At 41.8% G+C, this 13,749-nt stretch overlaps 1 protein-coding gene across 5 annotated transcripts in view; it reads right to left on the bottom strand.

The window, feature by feature from the left end:
- The window catches only part of LOC136778399 (SAM and SH3 domain-containing protein 1-like), a 211,273-nt gene that overhangs the window by 27,183 nt on the left and 170,341 nt on the right, over positions 1-13,749 (bottom strand). For 4 of the 5 annotated variants that reach the window (XM_066735209.1, XM_066735211.1, XM_066735210.1 and 1 more), the window contains one exon: positions 12,721-12,767. The exons of the other annotated variant lie outside the window; for it this stretch is intronic. In XM_066735209.1, the coding sequence (XP_066591306.1) occupies positions 12,721-12,767 (47 nt within the window). The remainder of the gene's footprint in view (positions 1-12,720; positions 12,768-13,749) is intronic. 5 annotated transcript variants of the gene reach the window in all.

Genomic DNA, 13,749 nt, shown 5'->3' with positions numbered 1-13,749 from the left:
TACAATAATCCTTATTAACCGAGGATTTCCGCTGATAGCGATTTGGAGAGGGCGCTCTCCCGAAATCCAAATTTTCGGCCTTGCCAGAATTACCGGACTCTCAAATAATTGAATAAATCGAGGCTGGGCCATTAACGCATTATATTCAGGCATACGCGTTAGTGGACCCCCGTCCTTTCATACATGCCTATATTGTATTACTGTCCACACATCCGTTTATTAAGCCTGACATCAACAGTAGCTGTACTCAATTATTCATCTTTACTCAATACCTATATATATATATATATATATATATATATTTGCAGAAATCAAATAGTAATACTGAATATAATTAACACTGCAAAATGGCATTGGTCAGTAAAATTGTTATTTTTTTGTCAATCAAATAACTGGAAGAAGTTTTTCATTTTGACGCAAAGAAATTAGTACTGTTAAAAATATTGTTCGCCGGTTCAAATCCATTGGAGAAATCAACGTATAATGAAGCGATGAAAGGATTATGGGAACAGAGTGAAAGGATGAATGGCGAGTCGCTATAGGTTGATACGTTTCGAGTCCATCGTAAAGCAATAATTAACAACTGGCAATAACGATTCTAGGCGAAAAGCTTCGTTAGAACAATGTAACGTGTTAATTAGCGAGGGTATTATGCATGCGCGCATTTACCTAGGAAATTATTTGGGTTTTCGCGTCGTGCCTAAATTAACACTGCCGCGTAATTATTATGGAGCGAGTTTTGCGCGACGTGCAGCCATAACGACAAGTCAGCCTGTTTACGTAGAAACTGGCTAAGTGATAAGCATTAAACGAGACTTTAATTTACTTAAATTGCGAATTCGTGGCTTGATCATTACAACAAATGCCTCTCAAACGACCGTGAATAAAAATTATAATTAAAAACATTCGTGGGGAAGTTTTAAAAACATTCCTACGATTCTACCTACATTTTTATCCGGAGCAAAGTTACACCAGCGTGGAAGGGATGCGTCGATAAGTTTTTTCGTGGGAGATATTGAGGAAAAACGTCGTAGATCGTGTATGCTAATGGAAGAATTGCGAAAACATTGAATCGCATCTGTGGAAGAGTTAGGGTTAGTGTTTTGGATGGAACGGAGAACAAGAGCGAGCATGGCATATGCGTGTCTCTGAAAGCTCGCAGTCACTATTATTCCATGGAGGACCGTGCGTATTTTACCGCGGGCACAGGCGGAAGCTGCTAGAGCGATACGGGCAAAGAATACAGGAGACTCCGGGGACCACGAGCTGGTATGTCGTCCCGTAATATTGGAAATATATTGCCAAGGCCTTAACCACAAGTCATGTTCAATCGAATGAATCGCATGGAATAAAAATAAACTTGCCTACCCCGGAGATGGAGGGTCCAATGGAGTAAAGGAACGTCTGTGCGAATGTGACTAGCAAGGCTGATACAGGAAAAGGAAGTGCAAAGATGAAAAACAAGAAAAAAGCGAGGACAAGAAAGTAGCTGAAAAATACGGAATATTTGGAATGGGTGCGATCCTATATGATCGTATAGTGTAAAGAGGGGAATAAGGAGACGAGTATAATTGTGGACGTTGAGACGAATGCAAATTTTGTATTCGAGTGACGTTTGAATTTGCGCGTGAAGAGTGGCTCGTCTAGAAACGTCCAGTTTTTCTTGGTTAAGGGTGGGGGGAGAGGGTTGTATTTTCATATATATTTGCATGGTTCCTTCGAACCCTTCAAGATTTCCAGGTTTTATATCTTCTTCGTATCCTTCGCGCGTACTCCAGCCAAATTCCTACACGAATTTCTCGGAAGCAGCTCCGTAGGTACATTTACAAGTAGCCATGTAAGAGATGCTGGAGCAGCGTTTGAGTCTAGAAATAATGTAGTTCTTAAAAAGTCGAGCACGCGTCTCGGCGAGCTCCTCCGCGCGATATAAAATAATACAGGAAAAGCAGAGAGGATTTTTCAGCAAGAGCTGCGCGGAGCAGCTATATAGCGTAGGAAATACGTTGGAGGAGAATATGAGACTTATTGCTGAGGAAATTGTGTTGTCTGGCTGCATGACGAAACGTACGAAATTAAGGCGTAACTCGTCGGGTGTGATTAATAAGCCGGAATGTTGATATTAATGAAATGATTTTTCTCCGGACTCACCGAGACGGAAGCTGTTCAAATTGGCAGGGGTGCGCCAGACAAACGACGAAACGGTGGAAACGTGACAGATACTGAAATGCCGGTAAGTGATCATCCGCGGGACGGAGGAAACATCAATCTTTTCGTACTGTCAGACTTCCTTCTTGTGAAAGTTAGTCAGGAAGGTAACGGGTGATACGCCATGCGAAAAATTGAGACGAGCTGGGTAGACCCTGCTGCCTCGATCCACACTATATATATATATATATATATGTATATGTATAGGTATCGAGGAATTTTGGCTATCGTAACTATATCATGGAGACACTCGAGTTCTCTTTCTCCCTTTCTTACTGCTCTTCAAATTTATCTCCACTTCTTGCCACTTTACCCCTTTTGTCCCTTTCCCACTTATCGTATAGCAAATTCCTACTTTTGCCTAATATTTTACCGACTCGCTGTTACATTCCATTCCATTCCAGGCATTAAATTTTTTCCAATTTCCTTGGCTCTCCTGGGCGAGTATTTTCAGGGTGAAAGCCACACGAATAGGCAAGGTAAAAAGGAGTATTTGGCGCGGGAAACGGTAGAAGGGAAGGTGAAAGGAATAGCAGAGTAGAAGAAGAAGAAGAAGAAAAAGGGAGCTTGAGGAGAGCAGAGCTGCAGTGAGACAAATACGGCGCTAGGCTTGATTATGTTACAGCCGGTTGCATCTCTGACACCCTCACTCGACTTTCGCCCTTTTCGCGTCCCCGACCTACCCCTCCAAACCCCTTACTTTTCCCTGTAGTGCACTCGAGCTGCAACTACACACGCGCCTCGAGCAGCTGATGCATCGCGCTACCGTGGACACGAAAAATTATCCAATTTACCAATCCTGCCTTGCTTCCTCCACGAACACGCATTCCCCTCTCCCTCCTTGTCCTTCCCCACGAATGAAACTTCGAAGATTCTTGCAATTTCATCGTCTCGGTCCATAAGAAATGACGCCAACTACCAATTTCGCTAGCGTAAAATATTCAAGATACCCATTTCAAAACTCGACGACTAAAATAATGAAAACTAAGGAGCGTTGCTGTTCCTTATTCCATGGTGTGGATCATATAAAAAAGCCTGTAAATTATTCACCGAACCACACGAAGAAGAGATAAGACTCGTTAAACCGAATGCGTTTGTGCGTTATTATTTTCATTACGAACGAGTGCAAATAATCAAGGGTGATTGAAGATTCATCGTGACGAATTTTTGAACATCGAGTAGCTAATCGAGTACACGATATCAGGGATAAATACACGAATGCATATTCATAAGTTTGCATTGGAACATGAGTAACGCTGCGTATGGAGTTTTTTTTAATTAGTATATAGTGGTTCCACATGTATACCTTTCGCCTCAATCTTAAACGCAATCACAATTCTCCAGCCTATTATTCAAGCGGTTATCAAAAGCAGCTCAAGGCAATGTTTACCGGACATAGGAACATTAATTACGAGATTAAGAGGCGACTGTAAACATAATTAAACACGAGCTTTGATGGATATCTCGGTGGTATAATTGAAATCGACCTTTAATCGAAATAAAATGATTCACCACGGTGGAATCTCTTTAATTTCGAGAGGAGAGGTTCTCAAGATATTTTTATTGCAGTAACCGAGAGGGTTTGCGCAGAAGCTAATTTCCTCTTTCAATTATGGCCGCATCGAGAATGGTAAACATCGCTATGAACAATATTTTGCAACGCGTCCTTGGCTATATCTAATTATAAGGCAAATGAGCGCGCGCCGATCAACCGGAAATTGAAATGTATCGCGTTCCAAGCTCCAATTAATGGTCAGCCAGCCTGGAGTAATGAGTTTTTGCAAAGGCCAACTTAATTTTGGCCACGGTCCGCTAATTAGTTCATGAGCGCCGGGCAAAAATGGGAAGTGGGTATACTTACTCGACAAATTCAATTGGCTCCCCGCGAAGGTGGCTTGATTATAACTGGACCACTTGGGAAAAAGGAGCGGACAATGATATTTCCTTGGTTTTCAACTCCCAGCACGTCTCTTGGTAAATTACGAGTAGGGGGCGAAGTTTACTTCCAGCCCCTTCCCGTCTTCCAACCCTATACATCCAACCTCGTAGCACCCTATACACTCGATTTTCCGCGCACTGCCTCAACGCGAGAAGAATTTCTCCGAGGTGCCACTGAAAACGCGTTATTAAACCCTGCGATTCCCCCGTTTTCTCACCATCAACCCTGCAACTCTCGACCCCTATCTCCCTTTCCCCCAATTCTTCCTCTTCCTGCTATTGCATATATACCTTTATCTATACATTTCTACTCTCATCATTGCTCCTTCCTTCTGTACACACAGTTTGCCCAGCATTGCTTCGAAAGCTTATTCCACTTTTACTCTTCGGTAAAACCGCGGACTTTCGCTTTTCTCCATCACACCCCCTTATCCCACACTGGTTGTGTGTGTGAAAATCTTTAATTCTAGATAATTATTTATCTATAGGTCATTTAACAGCAGTTATATTTCTTCAACCTTATCTTATACGTATATTGGATCTTCCAGCGAAAAATGCCGATAATTAATGGTGTTTTCTTCTTGGGGAAGCTGTACGATTACCCTCGACGATGTGTGCGTCGAAAGAGGTTTCAGTTGTGCTCTTGGTGAACTGTTCTGAAACAATGAGGTAGGGTAAGGTCTAGGGTTGGTAAGCAGGGGAGGAAGGAAAGTTGTCGTTGGTAAACGAAGTTACGTTCCTCGGAGAGTGGCAAGCGGAAGTGGAAAGCGCGAGCAGGTCAAGAGGGACCTTACGTATTCCGCAAACTCAGACTTCCACGACCGAGTTATGGCTGGCAAAAATCGGAAGCTCCTTCGTGAGAAGTGGTTCGAAGGCGGTCCGCGTGTGACGCGCATAATAAAAACCTGTCGAGCTCTTCAAGTGGGTAATATGTCTGCTCTAAGAAGCTTGAGTACCCCACTCGATTTTGAACGAACCACGAGAGTTACTCTGGATGGCCGGCCGAAAATATCATCCCAAAAGTTTTTCCCGTACCTCGTCAGAAACACTCTTGAAAATTTACTTCCGACGTTAAAAAACTTTCGTAAAAATACCTCGCCAATAATACTCTCCCCTGTGTACCATCAATTTCAATAGAAAATCTTATTTCTCATTTTGTCAGGTTTTTCTAAAACTTTTGTAATTGTGATAAATGTACTTAATAGGTGTGAAATGAGAGAGGGTGAAGGTTGCAGGGTGGACGGGGTGAAGGATGGAAGATGTAAGAATGAATCTAGGAAAATCCTTGACAAGGGTTTGCTTTGCAAATACCGACGCATAAACTTGTAACATTAAAACCCACTTTCTTCCTCCTTTGGTAACTCAAGCCATTCTCTTTATCAGTATAATGTCGTTTATCGTCCCTTCTAGCCATTCTCCCCAACAATTTTCTTTATTTCAGTCCCTTCTATTTTCTTCTTCCCATCGTCTCTCGCAAATTTCATTCCACGCGATAACCAATCATCAACGGAGAAATTAAATTTGGCACAACACAAATTCCAATTCAATACTGCATACTTGTCATTTTCCTTGGCAATTTGCTGAAACTTATTTTCACCTCTCGCATCGTTACACCCGAAAACAAAAGTGGCACAAAGACTGGGGAAAACAATGGTGATTAAAACCAGAGAGTTAAATATAAATCGATTCTTCCACAGCAGAGATTACAGAGAGCAAGAAAAGGGGTTAATTTGCAAAGAGCATATTGGCTCAACGAGTAATAAAATTAATTCTATTCAACGAGAACGAGGCAGTCCTTAATTTTCAGCCAACCAAGAGCTATCACATCGTTTTCGAGTCACAATGGCCCATAATTGATAAATAATTATTCCCGCGTACCTCAGCCTCGTTAAATAACAAATTAACGACACCATGCGTTGTTGTACAACTTTCCAGCAGGAATGAGTCCAATTAGAGTGGAGTGAAGTGTGTAGAGGGATTTGTGGATGATGATGGCTGAGGTGAGAAGAAGTTGGGTGACATCAAAGGGAGTGGGGGAGGGGGAGAAGTCATTAAAAAGGCTTGATCGTAAGTGACTATCGGTTCGGCAGTTTTTTCAGCGAAGCTTCGACACGTGACATCGCACTAAGGTGCCAATAGGCTCTTCGGGCCGTGAACAAGTGGTAGTTGGGCCTGGTCCTCCGGGGCGACTATTCCGAGCTCCGAGCTGAAAAGGAGCGGTGCGTGTATACACACGTATCGTGAGACCACGTGGCGTCTCCATGGCAACCGAAGCGCGTGGCGCGTCCGCAAAAGCGAAGGCGTGACAAATAGGGAAGAATAGACAATGACGATGCTCCACTAGTCCTCTCGAGGTGCCCTTGCCAGAGTGAGATCGCTCGCACAACATTCCCTCTTCCCCTACTCGATCATCCTACAGCACACCTTGGAACTGATCCAATTCCAACTAACCTCCCTCTCAGCCTAACGTGTCGTATTTCCATCCAATCCCAGCACAATCCTACCTCACTCTCTCTCTCTCTCTCTCTCTCTCTCTCTCCTTCCTATTTTAACTATTTCAAATTATCCCAGAATTAGCCGGGATCCCAAATTTTCACCAATTTGCCTGTTAAACGATGATATACTAAAATTATTCTCAATTTTCTCGTAAATCTTCGTGGAAATCCCATGGAATTCATTCTTGTAAAGGGTAGGATTTTTTGCGAATGGAGGAAGATAATGGAGGGAAAATGTCCTTGCTTTGTAGTTGCATTAAGCTGGATGGAAAGAAATGGGAAAATGACGGGACAGCGTTCACGCTTCGAGTAACCAGCCTGGAATACGAATAAAACGATATGCGTGTCGAATAAAACCAAGTATTCTTTTGAACGTCACGTCCTTCCTGCGCGAAATCTGCCAATAAAATATATCACGCGAATCTTACGAAAGAAATTCGCCGAAGCACAATGTGTAGCACAGAGACGTATGGCGATGGTATTTTTTCTACGCCTACCAATTCGTTTAAAAATAAATAACGAATTAAAAAACTTTGCTTTACGCACAGCGCGAGTATAGAAAACTTGATGATTCATTAAATTCGCGAAGAAAGCATTTTTCTCTTCAATGGCAATCGGACAGTCACCGGACTCATGAATATTCTCGGCGATTGTTTAACAAATTATCGCCCGTCAGTTTTACAGAGGCGAAAAGCAGCAAGTGCATGGACAGGGGCCATGGGTGTCGTTGAAACGCGTTTCCCGAGTGACTGGGTGATCGTGATACGGCGATGGCTAGGGGATATTCCATACATGCAAAACAGTAGCAATTAAGGTTGGGCTATTTGCATAAAGGTATTGTTTAATGACGCTGGATGAGCAGGCAGCCAAAGTGAACGGGCTCCGCAGAGTGGGAGGTGAGAGATGAAATTCCAGATGGGAGAGAAACGAGAATGATGAGCCCGCTATAATTCGATTGCATTCCGAAACCCTCGTGCCTTCGATGACAGCTATAACGTTCATTGCAAAACCAGACAGCATCGCTCAAAAAACCATTAGTGTCTTCGAGTGATCTTCGCGAGCTTCGAGAATACACAAACTAATTTCTGTATAGGAGCTCTAATCGTTGTAGAAACACGAAGGGTCATCGAGGGTTTCTTGCAGAAATCTCATGGTGACTTTTATGCTGATTATATTCGAGCAATGATTCAGTGATTACTCAACGAAATAGCGAGACTCGATTAGCTTCGATGAAGAAACAAACTCGAGTTTTGTTTTCTCACTGCAAAAGTTAGATTACGTGTGTGTTATTATTGGTATGCTCGTGTTTGTGTAGCAGATAAGGAAATTTATTGAGGCAATATGTAGCTCGATTGACGTTCCTCTTGAACGTTCACCGTTGACCCGTTCGGATTAAAGCGTGCATTTATTTTTGCCATATCTGGCATCGAAAAGAGATTTATGTCAGACCGACACAGGCCTCCTTGTGCTATTCGAAATTGAGATGTTTTAGTGGAAGTGTCCAACCGTCCATTCGTGGTTCGATAACGAGCAGCGACTGCACAGAACGATAGTCTTTGTGTCTCTGGCAAAAAAGTGCAGAAAAGATAAGCGTAATCGAAAAATAAACACATGGACGAATATCCTTGTATCGTTGCGAGTATCGGAACACTGTGCTTCTATTTATTTCCCTCACGAAGCATTTATTTTTTCTTGGTCAAAGGAAACTGAACATTTTTTAATTTTCCTTAATTCTCTAAGGGATTGAATGCACGCTCGAGCGAAAAGTGCACGTGTACTCAGATTATAAGAGAATTCTGTCGGGCACGCTTTGAAATATGCAACTGCGTTCTCTGAGATAAATAAACTGACTGTTTACACTTGCAAGAAGAACCTGTGTCGGACACAGTGCAATGTAACATTTCAAACGCGTTGGAACCTGCTTTCAGAATTATTTTTTTCAGCTACCATATATATATGTAGGAGGCAACTTCGCGTTACGTGACTTTTAATTTTTAATCAACGGTAAATAATAGATGAAATTTTCAGTGAATTTCAGACCTATTGAACACAATCTGGCTATTTTTTAATAAAGTTCTTTGAGGAGCGTAATATGCTTTAGTATCTTAATACGCTGGGACTGGTCGATTTATAGCATAAAGCAAGCCGATAACGCTAAAAGCATATACTCGTATCTTTTTATTATCACCATTATTCGATTGATGTACCATTAATAAAGTTGATGCCATTTTATCGTCTTTATCGCATTAAGGGTCTCTTAATATACGAAGCTCAATCCCTTATTCGATAGGTGAAGTTGTCGAGTACTTTGGTGCCCAGTAGCGTTATAATAATCATATAATCTATAGGATATAGCTGATGTGTCAATATTTAATGATATTATTAGAAGACTTTAATGAATATCGCAACTTTTATTTATGGCAATGTTGTTAAATCTCAAAGCTTTGTGCCTGTCAGTTCTCATTTTGTCGTGAAAAAAAAAAAAAAGAATGGGTGTCATTAAATAAAATAGTGGAAATTTCTCAGGGAGAAATATTAATATTTATCGGAGGAAGTAAAATTGCGAGAGGAATATTGCTGCGCGATATAGAGACACGAAGGAAAAGCAGTCTGAGAAAGGCAATGGCGTTAAAAGCACAATAACCGAGCCGCAAGCGATTGCCCGTAGCAAATCTCGTTACTACAATTGTTGTACAGCTCTTGTCTCGTTTTTACCTGATGAAGCTCGGCTTGATTGCCGTTAGTGATTCAATCGCACGTCCCAATGCTCTGCTGCAAATCGGAAATTACGTAAAGTCGTCGAAATTTTTGTTGGAGAGAAAAATCACTTATATTTGCAAAGCAATCCTTTCGTCTGGATCATTACCGCGATGCAATTTGCGTTATTTTATTTCTCTCGTTCATTTGCACATTTCTAACGAGAGATTGAAGCGTCTGCAAAAATATTGGTCTACGATCGAGATGTTACATCGATCGTCCAAATGTTAAATGAATTTATATTTGTGTGTGTGTAGAGAGAGGGGATGTTGATAAAAATGAGAAGAATGGCGAACCCATGAAAAGACTATAGAGATTCCGTGAGAACAACACGAACAGTTAAATGGTGTGCTCAATCACGAGGTATTTGAGCAGCTGGACAGGGGTCATCTGTTAAACTTTGTGCTGAGAGGCTCGTAGTACGAGGAGCAAACATACGATAATCGACTCTGAGTACTGACACGACTGCCATAGTAAGCACAACGTGACGATAGCGAAATGCACTTGCATCACCTATAAGAGCATCATCCCGCTTGGTTTTCGGTCTAGACAAATAACGCCATTATATACCGAAGGTACCTAAATGTCTTGGTATATAGCTGATGGTGACTCGAATATTCCCTTCAATATCAATAAATTTCCCTGGGCCCATTAGCGTCCCTCTATTGCCCGCAATTCAGAGTGACATTTCATTAATCTAGCGAATTGTCCATCATCGTCTATATAAATATAGTTAAAAGGAACGTTGATTAATCAACTTTTGCAAGATCCTTTTGTACACGCGCTTAACTGTTTTCCTTAAAGAAGACCCAGCGTTAATATCCCATAAGCCAGTTTACACTTTATACAGTCTATTACGAAGGTGCTATAACTTTAATATGGCAGTGTAGTTATGACCAGACCGTGACGACGGGAAAATGTACTCTGTCGTATAAGCTATTATAAGTAGATGACCCTGTTAGTGGGATTTTAGTCTAGACAAACAGTCGCGAACCACTCGGTTTAACCGAGTCCACGACTCGAATCTACAAATTATGGTTTCTCAGAGATATAATTCGTCACATTTCTCTATAGCTTCGCTCAAAAGTATCAAAGCTACATAAAAATTTAGCAAAAAGAGGCAAAATGAGTATGAGTGTGTGAGAGAGAGAGAGAGAGAGAGAGAGAGAGATGTGAATTATCCCAGAGAGGAATTCGCAATTGTGTTATCCGAGAATGGAGGAAGGTTATGCGAAACTCGACATGCGACAAGTCGTCGAATCAGTCTAAGGGTACAGGGACGGAGCAATTAGAATTCGTAGAGGAATGGCGGAGCTTAGGTAGAGGAATCGAGCGAAATGCAATTGCGCGTAGGAATAAGCACACAGCATCTCCCTAGTTGGATTCCAGTTCAAACAAACAGGCATTCTCCCTGGCTGACAGTGGCACTGCTGGAGCAACCGGGCCAAGTGTGTTTGCGCATACCGAGCCACTGTATGCGACAACTGCTAAGTGCTGCTGCGGATCTAGCAATCGACGCCTCTTACACGAAATTACTGTTAAACGCGCGCGCCATCCCTGCAGCCCGCTCTTTCCCAACAACCTTCTCACCCTAAACTGATTAGTGGATGATTCACGAGAAGATTATCCTACTTCAAAGCCACCCCCCCCCCCCCCGCCTACCACTCAAACTTTCCATTTAATACATTTTTTATGTAAACGCTTTACTTTCTATGAAACGTAACACCCTCACCTTCGCCCTTTCCTTATTTACTTTGATTCCACTTCTCCATCGATCCTGTTAATCTCTCGCTCCGAGCAAATCCACTCTCAAAGTACTTTTGGCAAAGTCTATACTGCATCGTAGGGCGCTGGCTCTTTCAGTATCATTACTAAACGGATTAACTTGTTTTTATCACTCTAACTCTCCACTCGCTGTTTTCTGCAGCTAATTCCAATTGCTATATAATTCTTTTAAAGTCGATATCTCGCTGCAGGATCGTGCAAAGATATCAGCTCCAGTGGCCTTTTTATTTTGCCAATCGTCTGGAATGGTAAGTCGAGCGAACGCTTGCTGTCCATTTCGCTGGAAGGAGGATTCCGAGAGGAACACACTTGTCAAGGTAATAGCTCGAGGAAGAACAAGTTCTTGAAGAGAGGCTTCTGGTGTGGCCGGCAGTCTATAGGACCATCCAGGACCAAGTGGGTTAGGGTCGTTCGAGTGCCAAAAATGCTACTAGTAGCCTTGCTACCACTTTTTATGGAAAACCTACCATGAGAAGGAGGGGGGGGGGGGGGAGGAGGAGGAGGGGGTAGAGAAGCAGTGCACCAGTCAAAGATACATACTTTCGCGAAAGGAGCTATCCCGATCTCAATTACGCATTCATAGTTGGCAGTACATGGGGTGCGGAGAGAAGTAGGCACAAAAGTACAGCCTCGAGTCAATAGAAATGAAATATCAACGCCACCCTCGGCGATCCTCTCGATTCTCCGTTCCAACGCACGGACCAGACCGTCTTTCCAATATGGGATCCAAAGTGTTTTTCGATATCTTGAAAAATTCCAGCTCTGCTTCACGAAACTCCCAACTTGATTTTATTTAGCCGTACTCAAGCTGCGTCTATCCTCCTTTAAACCCCACACTTATACCCAATATCGTCTGGTGTCCAATCGAACGTTGATTCGATCGGTTCGATGATTAATATTTTACCCAATTATATATATATATATATATATATATATTATTTTTATTTTTCTCTCACTACTACACCTCTAGTCCTTAATTCCGATGAAACTGTGTACCGTAGTCCATATCTCGTGTACTTTCCTCTGTGCCACCAGCCGATACATCTCTCTCGTTTCCACAATGCTACGTCATATAATACAATTCCTTTCACGACTAAACTGTCAATTAACCCGATAAGATTTCTATTCGAATCACTTGCAATTTCAATTTAGATTGAACGATATGTATATAAAGGATCGTATTACTCCGGACATCGATCATGTAAGTTTTATGAAATTTTCCAAGGTAGTACCTCGTGAAACAGAATATTTTAAGTTGTACAATAAAATGAATCGATCAATCATGAAGTTGACGTTAACCAGGTTGTTCCTTCAAGAATGTGCTTTTTACTGAAATCTCTTGACAACAGCTTTCTATTTATCATTAAATTTATTAAAAAGGGTCTATAAAAAAATTGTTGCAGCATTTAATATCTATGAAGAGCGATGAGATGCTCGGTTTTGCCAAGAGATCATCAGAGGACCCTCGAGTTTGTCTCGAGTCTTAAATCTTAAGTGACAAATGAAACTAGAAAGTCCATACAACAGTTGGACAACTTACCATTAGGTGGGAACTCGTAGAAGAAGGCGCATCTCGGGCTCAGACAACTGGAACAGAGGGAAAATTACGGTTAAAATATGCTAACAATTAAAGCGACTGAATGGCTAACTCGGAACGCTCGGCGGAACACAGTTTCGTTTTTCAGAACTGTGCAAAATTGTCTGTTCGCTCCCCCTCTTTTCGCCACCACCACTACTAACCAGACGGATGTAAAACGTAATGGAGCAACACGAGTTTTACCGCAAGCTGTCCTTACAATTTCCCGTCGTCCAGATTACATTCTGGCCCCGTTCCGGCAAAAGCGCCTCGCTCCACCGAGACACCCAAACAACGCATTTACCCAAATTTAATACAAAATCATAAAACTTCCATCGCTGTACCCCGCGTGCCTATAATTTATTTCCTACACAAATTTTCATTTTACGAGAAACGTCTTCGAAACGTTTGATTTCATTTCAGGATTTTATATATATAGTAAAGAGAAAAACTTTTGAAAAAAAAAAATGCTTACAGTTGCAGGAAAGTTGCACAACTAATTTATAGTAAACCAATTTACTTTGAACCGAATTACTATGCCCGTATATCGTTTTTTCAAATAGGAATTTGGGAAACATTGAGTTTGCTGGCCTTTTTCAATCTCGCAGTTTACGTGCATGAGAACGCATTTTGGTAGGCATCGATCGAGCAAAGTTTTTCGCCGTCCTTTTGAAACGAGCGTGCGAATCATGCGCGAAACGCGACATCAAAGTGGTTTACGAAACTTGATGGTATTTAATTGAGCAGCAATTACCAGCACGACTACCCCGCTGCTTCCAACTATGCGGGTGTAACCACTATACCTATAACGTTCACTAGGCGCTCAATCGTGTGCATATACGTGCGAATATTGCATACCGGTCGAAAAACTCAGTCTCTCTCTGCAAAAGTAAAAATTACTCGCCCAAGGGTACGTATATATATATATATATATATATATATATATATAGAGCTAATTTACCAGATATCAACCAACCACAATTGTTTCCCGCT

The sequence above is a fragment of the Prorops nasuta genome, unplaced genomic scaffold (genome assembly GCF_024137725.1).
Source record: "Prorops nasuta isolate Cenicafe-Biocafe unplaced genomic scaffold, Cenicafe_Pnas_1.2 PNAS00014, whole genome shotgun sequence".
Lineage (NCBI taxonomy): Eukaryota > Metazoa > Arthropoda > Insecta > Hymenoptera > Bethylidae > Prorops > Prorops nasuta.
This window is presented reverse-complemented; position numbering and strand designations above follow the sequence as displayed.